At 39.4% G+C, this 10,180-nt stretch overlaps 2 protein-coding genes across 2 annotated transcripts in view; both read right to left on the reverse strand.

The window, feature by feature from the left end:
• Window positions 1-6,253, reverse strand: part of rasgrp3 (RAS guanyl releasing protein 3 (calcium and DAG-regulated)) — a 61,452-nt gene extending 55,199 nt beyond the window's left edge. Inside the window, exon 1 of the mRNA XM_015387145.1 lies at window positions 5,834-6,253. The gene's annotated coding sequence lies outside the window, so the exon portion shown is untranslated. The remainder of the gene's footprint in view (window positions 1-5,833) is intronic.
• A 2,885-nt stretch (window positions 6,254-9,138) lies between these two features.
• LOC107092583 (cationic amino acid transporter 2-like) overlaps window positions 9,139-10,180 on the reverse strand; it is a 20,198-nt gene continuing 19,156 nt past the window's right edge. The window contains exon 13 of the mRNA XM_015387146.1: window positions 9,139-9,195. Within this exon, the coding sequence (XP_015242632.1) occupies window positions 9,139-9,195 (57 nt within the window). The remainder of the gene's footprint in view (window positions 9,196-10,180) is intronic.

The following is a 10,180-nucleotide window of genomic DNA, read 5'->3' on the forward strand; positions in this document are numbered from 1 at the left end:
CTCATAGAATAACACTGATGGCCGCAAAACACTTATAAAGCAAGTATTTTCCCAATTTTTTTCATATTATATAACAAAACGTAACATTTATAAACCTAAAATGACATAAAAATCTATCATAACCATATTACTCTTAACATAATCATAAAAATCTTCATTAGTTATTAGTTGTAAATGCTATGAAAACGGCCGCCGCCAATCGGATGGGTTTTGAGAGGTTAAAGCTCGGTTTGTCTGCTTATATCAGACTCTGGAGTTTTTTTCTCTGTCATACTGGCTGCATAACAGGAGGCTCCGACTAAACATTAGGTGACCAGATGTCCAAAGACGGCTGTGTTTTTTACCTCTCTTACGATGCCCCTAAAATTAAAATGATGTCCAGCATATAAAACTATCAAATTACTCAAATTGCAGTCAAATTAAGTCCAAAATAAAATCAAAAGGCTTTTTTTCTTAAATGTAAAGAGAGCTCATCTACAGCCAGGGCCTGCCAATCAACATCCAAGCATCATGACCACCTTAACAAATGCATTTTAGTGGAAGATAAAGTTTTTTACGTGTTTAAAAACAGCTGCTTAAGGTGACAATCTTACCTGAGATCAATATTGTGTTGTGTAACAAATGTCAATAGACTCTACTAACAAACGTGATTCAGGTTGTTGTTGAAAAACGTGGGAAAGACGTGTACTGCTGCAGTCAGGGGAAGTTAATTATTAAAGCTGATAGCACCAACAACTGGCGATGACTAAATGGAGAGCTGTTAGACACAAGCAGAGACGAGTGTCACATTTCCACCAGTCTGCTCCATGTATTCACACAGCTGACAGGTAATGAAGAAATTATTCTAACTAGTTGATTTGCTGAAGATGGTGCTGCTTGTAATAAATGTATGCAACAGTAACGCAGTGGACACCTGTTAACGTTACTAAAATAGGTGAGAACTTCAATCCAATTTAAGTATCAGTCAAGACCTGAATGCACCTCAGATTATTACAATTAAGAACACAGGTAGAAGATACGAGTCAGAGTCAACAGTCTAAATCTACCCAATGTGTCTCAAACTGAAGGGGCAATTTTTAGAAAAAATTTCAGACTTGACAAATTTGTTAATGGCGCTTTATCAAGTCCAAGGACTCCAAAAAGCTTTACACTAAATTCAGGCATCAACACACTGATGGTTGTGGGATACACTATACCATGAACTCCCTTTTATTGGTCCAAGATGTCATTATAATACAAACTCACAAGTGAAACATAAACATACAATCATCCTAACAGCCTGAAATCCCCCACAAAAAAAATTAAAACCCTCAAAAACTGAGAGTAAGCAATTAATCTCTTACAAAAAATAAAATATCTCCACTTCCCCATATACAAATGAACTCTTTTAAGTCTGACACCATCTTATAATAGGCAAACTCTGTCCTAACACATGCAGCTACCAGCCCTCTGAACATCAGGTCAACATCTACAGAACCTTTCTCCTTCATTTTATTTCTCCTGCTGAGCCAAATGCTCATCTTTGTCTGACCAAACAAAAAATTAACCAGACAAATATTACTCCGTTGTGCTACTGAGTATCTGGTGAGTATTGGGATACACTATAGCCATCAGTGCCTTTTGGCCACCATGTCTAGCAATGTCTTGAAGAGAAATGGGGCTAAACACTGAAAAACAGGCCAAGCTCCAACATCTATAAGCAAAGGTGTTGATGGCAGCAGCACAGCTGATATTTCTCTCCAGGATGGAGTCACAGCCAAACAGGAACAGACCAGATGAAGCTACTATGAGATTGAACTAACAGATACTGAAGAACGGGAGAGTAGATAGAATGAAGCACAATGATGGAAAATGGTCCCTATGTCCTCCAGCAGTCTAAACCTATAGCAGCATAACTATAGAGATAGCTCAGGATAACCTGAGCCACTCTAACTATAAGCTTTATCAAAAAGGAAAGTTTTACGCCGACCCTTAAAAGTAGGTAGGGTGTCTGCCTCACGGACTAAAACTGGTAGTTGGTTAGTGCAGTGTTCGCTTGAGGTCCATCTTGTCTCTGTGGGAGTGAACAGTTGTAGCTCCAGTTTAATTAATTAAGTCTATCAGCCTGCTCCAGGTCCATTTAGCTAATGTACGACAATTTGTCCTCACACTGCAGAATGTTAAGTGTTTCTTTGAAAGGTTTGATAGGGGAGGATTATACACTATACATACTTCAGCCATGAATGTGGGTCATATCATCAGTTACACATTTAGAGTTAGTCAGAGATGTGAGTCTGTAAAAGCTGCGTTTGCTCTACATTTCATCCCAGAGTGAGTCTTAGTAAAGTAAAAGTTTAATTTGTTGCTGAGGTGGTTGGGAACAAATAGTTTATTCTAATCATGAACTAATTCAATCAAATTGAACACGTGTATGAAAAGCTGGTTTCATTTGGAAAACAAATTTCATAATTTTAGTTAAGTTTTACTTACTTTACTGATTTTAAAAAACCTGCAGAAAACATTATTTATCTTATCAGATGAATGTATTGTTGCTTCCTCTGCATTCACAGGTGCGAGATAAGGTATTCTTTTCATTTTAAAAGGCGTCTGGTTAAGGTATAGAAAGGTATACATTTTCTGAATGTACATACAAGTGCTGATGCTTCTGGACAGTTACCACACAAAATGGAAATGATTGAAACTGTGACAATACACAATACACATCATCTAAATGCACCAGATCGTCCAGTCAATTTGATTCAAAGTTTTCTATTAAAGGAAAACCAGTCATTGCATTAACTTATTGACTCAAAGGCAATCCCTCACACTAAGCATGCTTGTGGCGAGGGTGGAGAGGAAAAACTCCCTTTTAACACGAAGAAACCTCCAGCAGGATCAGGCTCGACATTGCACTTGGAAAAGCTGACATTTCACTTCCAATCCAGGAAGCTTTTTCTATTCAAAATTTCAGGAATAGTCTTGAGTTCGAGGTTTTATACAGTAGCCCAACAAAGCCCTGCGAACATCGGAGCCCTAGCCTCTGCACATGAGAGCCTATTCAGCCAGGCCAACATTCCCCGTAACAATCCCTGTTTCAAACACTTAGACAGGTATGGGGCATTGCAGGAAAACAAAGAAGCCAAACGACCCCCATTCCAAAGGGGTGGACCCGTCGTCCGTTTCAATTAGCATGTTTTCAAAACAAAAACAAGGATTTGTTGGCCTACTGTATAAAACCTTGAACTCAACGCTATTTCTGACATTTTGAATTGAAAAAGCTTCCTGGATGGGAAGTGAAACGTCGTCAAACTTGGAAACAAAGTCTAGTGGATTGTTTTTAATTTTCCTTTTTTGAAATCCCTTCTTAAATTTCTCTTTGCTCGCCTCTAATTTATCCAGAAGTTCTGAAATCACACTTTTTCCTCTCACTTCCAACTTGGTGGTTCAACCCACCTTCATCCCCTCCTACACCATCGTAGCTAAAGCTTCATCAGAGTGTAATTCCTCCCAGACTCTTATTACGTTGCCTGTACCATCTAAAGCGGTCCGTCAGAAGACCATGTTGAGCCTGGTTCTGCCAGAGGTTTCTTCCCCAAGGGGAGTTTTTCCTCTCCACTGTTGCTTTATGCTTGCTCATCATGGACAGGGTTATGCAACCTGTGTTATCTAATCTGAACTTCCATCTCCCAGGTCCCTGAGAGAAGCTCTAGTATCAGCTCACCCAGTCCAGTGGCGGACCTAGACTTTTTAAACAGGGGTAGCAAGGTATTATTTGGTGGGGATCAATATATAAAGGGTTAAGTTAGACTACAAACAATAATTATTTTCCAAAATGTATACAATTATGTACTGTACAATATATTATAAAGTATACAGCAAAAATAGGAGTAAACAAGTATTCAATGTGCTCCTTGGATTAATCAAATCCAGTAGTAAATAAAACCTTGAGGTAAATTTGGAAAAACAAGGCAGGACAATCAGCGGTGCACATTTAAATGTGTACCAGAAGAAGAAGCAGAATCGAACAACAGAACAAAACAAGCATACAGCCCTTTAAGACTGACTATAGTTGACCACTGCCCAGTGATATGACAACACCAAGTTCACAAAAACAATCAGAACAGCTAAATTCTGCCGTTCTGGTGAGGTGATGCAAAATGTTTAACCAAGTCCTCCATATTTAGGGAATATGCCCTCCTTGACTTAACACTATCATCCTTCATCCATTGTTGTCCTAAGGGTTTTTAAAATTAATGTAAGGGCAGAGAAACTTCTTTCACAGGGAGCAGTTCTAACTGGAATCACAAGCCAAATTTCACTAAGCCTGAAAAGTTAATGGAAAACCTCTTTGTAAGGTTCCAAAAACACAACAAACTCAAGTAGAGAAGCTGGTCTCTCTCCCACTTTTCTCCCTTTGTAACAGAAGTCGTCTCGTTTGATGAAGGTACTGCTTAAGGTCTTCCAAGTCTGACTCAGATGTTTTCCCCAAAGCAAGCAGAGGCTCCTCTTTTAGGAATGATGGCCCCCAATTCCTATGCAAGGCCCTGAAAGGCTCTGCATTATACATCCCAATATGAATTGTTCTACCTCATTTCTGTGTTTGTTACTGAACATTTAGCTAAGGACATGTCCTTTAAGCGTCTTCATGCCAGTGTGACAGTATTCATGAAACTATTAACTGAAGTAATACTCATAGGTAATACTTAGCACAAATACTGTGGTGCAACATCTCCCTTCCTTCCCGTTAAAACAGCACGTTGTTTAATTTGGTACCAATAAACGTGCATACCAGCAAAGGAAATGCTTTTAATCGATCCTGTGTGCCTGTGCCTTTGTGTGTTTTGGAGTATGAAGGAACAGCATGTCAGCTTAACCAATTAAAAGTGTAGCAGAAGCAGGCTGTGTGAGGATGCATTCAGGTCCCCTGGGAAATTTGGCTGTTTTCACAAATGTTCGTAAAATTCAAACAGTCTTAAATGTTTTCAGCGGGGTGGCAACAAGGATTTCTTCTGGGGAGGCAATTGCTACCCCAACTAACCCTCTGGCTCTGCCACTGATGCAGTCTAATGGATCTCTCCATACGGCTCAACCACATCGTCTCACCAGTCAGTAGTCTATGGAATGACCAACTGCCTCTATCTCCACCACTAGTTTCAGGCCGGGGGGGAGACATCCCTGTTCTTTACTCCTGTTCATGCATATCAAAACTAAATTCAGCGCTAAGGTTCCCTGCCGAGGTCCGAGTGCCAAAGAATAAAGTAATTGTATCAATAAAGTTCTTGACTTTTCTTCCTGTGTGAGTTTTTCCAAATTGAAGTATTTTTGTTGTTTCATTTGTCACCACTTTGGTCCTTTGATAAATGTGCTTTATGAATAAAGTTGGATTGAATTGAATAATACAATTTGAAATTTATAATCTGAAAAAAAACAAAAACATTCAAGGACTTTCAAGTCTTCTGAAGTAAACAGGTTCAGGTGTGATATAGGTCCCCAATCATTTCTGTTTAAGTTTGATTCAATTCAAAACTTGCACTTTTTTCAAGTCAAGCCTAAAGTCATAAAATAAATGACCTCAGTCCGACTCGATTCTAAGTCAAGTGACTCGAGTCCTCTAAACTAATAATAACCATCAATAAAAAGCGCCATTACATGTTTAGATTGGTTGTTGAACTGCATCTGGTAAAATGCAGAAAAACACAATCTAGTTGTAAATAATTTAAGTTTTACTGTAAAACAATGTGTTTTTTCAAACATGCACAGAACACAGCCTGCCGTTTTGTTTTTCCTCTGTCAGGTTAGCACAAACACAAGTCACTTTAAACATCACAGAGTCAGTTCTACACATGCACCTTACCTTAATAAATACCAGAAACTATCCACTTAAGCCGTAAATCCAGACGTCCTTTGATCAGTTTTATAATCTCCTCAAATTTTAGATGTAAAACCCAAGAATCGGATGGATCCAGAAGTCTGCTACAGCCAGAAAAACTCCTCTCCAAACTCTTCTCTCAGATTCTCTTATCTGAAGTCCTTTGTCTTGTTCAGCTCACACTGGGATTGTGTGTTCAGCCAGTGCAGAGCCCTACGGTATGTGTAAGCTTTGTTTGTCTAAGGGACCACTAGACTTCCTCCAATTCTTTCCGAACTTAGTTTTCCTGCCTGAGTTAAACTGGCTAAATATAGACCTCACACAAGGTAAAGGAGGACACACATGACAATATGCCCTTGTGCACGTTCAACTTTGTTTTTTGTTTTGCATCTTCCAGCAGCAGATTCCCCAAAACACACACAGCAGAACTTTGCTCAGTGAATGTGTTGCAAGTTTTTCATTTGTTTTGGATTTTTCTCCATGTGATAACCAGCAGGCAGGGTGGAGCCAGTGGGAATGAGTTCTGCTGCATTGTTGTGGAGGGTCAACCCATCCTATATTTCTCTCCAATGACGTTCTACTCATTGTTTTGTCTCTGGATTTCTAAAAACGGTCTGCCTAAACAAAAGCACTGACAGCACATCCTGCCGCTTGGCTGCACCAAAACAATTCTAACTCCAGTTTGGATTGTTTGCAGACACTTTGAGTAGGGAAAGCAGTGACTGTCCGGGAATCTGGTGTGTCATTTGGAACAATGTCTCATGGTGTTAAAGTGCGGTTCAAGTCCATATTTACTGGAACTGTGGTAAGACAGTTATAGAAAAGATGGTTTAACTGTGATCCCTAGTTCTCTCATATTCAGCTCTTAACATCCACCTCATTTTTTTGTTTTTTTTTTAATAGAGTTTTTGACAGACAGATTAACATAAAAATCAATTAAATCAAGAAGATTATAGATATACATCAATTTTGTGTCCCTTTTGGGTATATCAAGGAAAAAACACACAAACCAAAATAAAAAAGAAACGAACAAAAAAAAAGACAAAGTGCCTATGTTATACGATATATCAAACCTTGACTTCTGAACAAGTCAAATTGGTACAAGAGTATCACATATATCAATTCAATTCAGTTTATTTCTATAGCGCCACTTCACAACACACATCAAGGCACTTTACATTTCACCAGATCATACAATCAAATAAAAAGTTTTTTATCTAAGGAAAACCAGTAGTTTGCATCGACTCTTTGACTCGAAGTCAATCCCTCACACTGAGCATGCTTGTAGCGACAGTGGATAGGAAAAACTCCCTTTGAACAGGAAGAAACCTTCATCAGAACCAGGCTAAATGTGAGTGGCCATCTGCTGAGGTTGACCACACTGCAAAAAATTTATTCTAAATAAGTCCTTTTTTCTTAATATACACAATTATTTCTTCAGTGTTTTTTTTTTCTTGAATTGAGGGGGTAATTGAGACATTTTGCCAATTTACACATAAAATAAAAAACAGTTTCAAGTGCATAATATCTAATTATCTTATTTTAATAGTAAAAGATATTCATTCCATTGGGAAATCATCTTATTTACCTGCTTTAATTAAGTGTAAATACATTTAAGAATTTTTTTTATTTATTTCTAGATCCTTTTTGCAGTGTGGGGTTCAAGGAGACAGAAGCAGGCAGAAAAATAAGAATAGATACAAAAGTCAACTGTCAACCAGCTCGACAGGCGGCCCTGTCCACCTGACACACAGCCAGGCAGACGAGCGCCGAGCCAACTCCCATGTACAATAAATGAGTTTACCAGATTCTTATGTACACTTTAGTAATTTATTGATATGCCACATCATGTCCTTTTTGGTGATATAGAAAAGGTCACCCTAACCGCGGTCACTCAGAGAAACTAACAGTTTAAATACAGTTACAAGTGGTGTTGTACAACCTTAACTCTTGGGCACTTCCACAGCCCAAGGAGGGAGGTTCTCACAGCTTCACAGCTATGGAAGGCAGGCAGGAACGCATTTGGTCAGAGCTTCTCACAGAGCAGAAAGGTGCACCTGACAGGGTGACGTCTGGCCAGAAAGGCGAGCCGGGGGCTGCTTAGTTAATTGGCAGGCTGCAGACCCAGCACATTTTAGTTGACATATTCAATTTAGGTCTGGATTGTCATGGCATTACAAGGCAATTACGTGGGTTCCCTGTGAATTTAAATATAATTTGACCCCTAAGCAGCAGTATCCAAGGTATAAATTGAAGAAATAAAGTCAAAATTCCCAAATGTGTAATGCATAATTCATAGTAGATCAGGAAGTATTTGCTTTATGATTAAACCTTGTTTAAAACCATTCCTTTATTGTACATTTTCTCAGCTTGTCTGTCTGCTATATTAACCAATAAGTGTTGAACTAGATCTATTTTCACATTTGTGAGACTTTTTTCATAAAGTAGGGAAAGTTTATTTGAATTCTATAGATCAAAGTTTTCTGTCCAACAGCAATGATGAACTGAACGGTAACATTCTATACCCAGCTATTGTAGTATCTATGCTAGAGCTGTCAGTCTGGTAAAGCATCTGGTTATTTTTCAAAATTGTAAAAGTTAACTGTTTTATGAATTTCAACATAAAACTGACTAAAAACCTTTTTGAGTTTTAGTCGACTAAAACTAATGACAGTTTTCATCCCGAGGACTAAAACTAAATCTAAGATGGCAGTCAAAAACAACACTGGGTTGTGTTTACATTCCAGGTGAGTGTGTCCGTGATGTACACCCCCAGGAATTTGGTTCTGTTGACCACTTCTACAGCTGAGCTGTTGATGAGCAGTGGAGCGTGGTTAGGCCGGTTCTTCCTGAAGTCCAAGATGATCTCCTTGTTCTCCACGTTCAGGATCAGGCCGTTATCTCTGCATCAGTCCACCAGCTGCTCCACCTCCTCTCTGTAGTCCAGGTCGTTGTCGTCTCCGATGAGGCCCACCACCGTCTGCAAACTTCATGATATGATTGGTGGTGAACCTGGGGATGCAGTCATATCAGAGTGAACAGCAGGGGGCTCAGGATTCAGCCCTGAGGGGAGCCTGTGCTCAGGGTGATGACATCAGAGGTTTTCTGTCTGACCTGGACTGACTGAGCTCTGTTTGTGAGGAAGCCTAGCAGCCAATAGCAGAGGAGTGTATTGAAGCCCAGCTTTTCCAGTTTGCCCATGAGATGCTGTGGGATGATGGTGTTGAAAGCTGAACAGAAGTCCAGGAACAGCATCCGCACGTGGGTGTTCTTCTCCAGGTGTGCTAGGCTCAGGTGAGAGCAGAGGAGATGGTGCCCTCAGGGGAGCGGTTGCGTGGGTAGGCCAACTGGAAGGGGTCAAATGTTTGGGGGGAGACTGGAGACCATGTGTTCTTTAACCAAACTTTCGAAGCATTTTATAAACATTTAAAAGTGATTGTCTTGAATTCATTTTCAAGGCAAGGTAAGGCCCATGCATGAGTCATTAGAGAGGTAGCGAACACAACTTTCGATGCCTTTTATTAAAAATTTTATGTGAAAATAAAACAAAAAACTATATGAAACTTCTTCAAATATAACATATATCCATAGTCGGTAACAAAAGTAACATTCGATAAATTGAACTTTATACCGATTTTAACTTGGTTATCTTTTTCACTGCTTTTGAGTTTTGCGCTGAGGACAATCAATCATAGATCCCCAGATAAACAGTGTTGATTCAAATTACGTTTTTTCCATATAAATTTTCCACATCATACAATGTGGACAGTTAACAATTGATAATATTTTTTCCTTTTCAGAGATAGTATTATAACCATTACAGAAGCATCAAAAACAAAGCAGCATGCGTTTTTTTGACTGCTCAAATTGCGCTCGGTGTGAACTTAGCAGATGTGCTATGGTTCAAGTTTTGTTACTAAGGCAAAGCACACTTTTGATTGTTTTGATTTGTGCAAAGACAATGTTACCATGTTATACCAGGATCTAAGTGGTCAAGACTAGTTGGTGTGAGAAATTCCAACTAAATGTGTTTGCTTTGCATACAGGTATCCCATAAGTTGCTTTCACACTGAATGTCAAACCAGTGAAAATTTTCCTCCTTAAAGGAGGACGGCAGGATGTTAGAGAAGCCAGCCAGGAGGACCGTGATAGAAAAAGCGCCGAAGGTAGGGCTGGCCGAGACTAGCTCGGTCCGGATGAGAGATTAGCGAAGTGGGGGAGAGAAGTCATCGGCTGGTTGATTTCTGCACTGGAGGTATTACCAAGAAACAGTCCTTCTGGGGCTAAACCAAAATGGCTTTTTTAAAGGAAAAGTCCGTTCTTATTCAGAAT

The sequence above is a fragment of the Cyprinodon variegatus genome, unplaced genomic scaffold (assembly GCF_000732505.1).
Source record: "Cyprinodon variegatus isolate N-32 unplaced genomic scaffold, C_variegatus-1.0 Scaffold386, whole genome shotgun sequence".
Taxonomy (NCBI): Eukaryota; Metazoa; Chordata; class Actinopteri; order Cyprinodontiformes; family Cyprinodontidae; genus Cyprinodon; species Cyprinodon variegatus.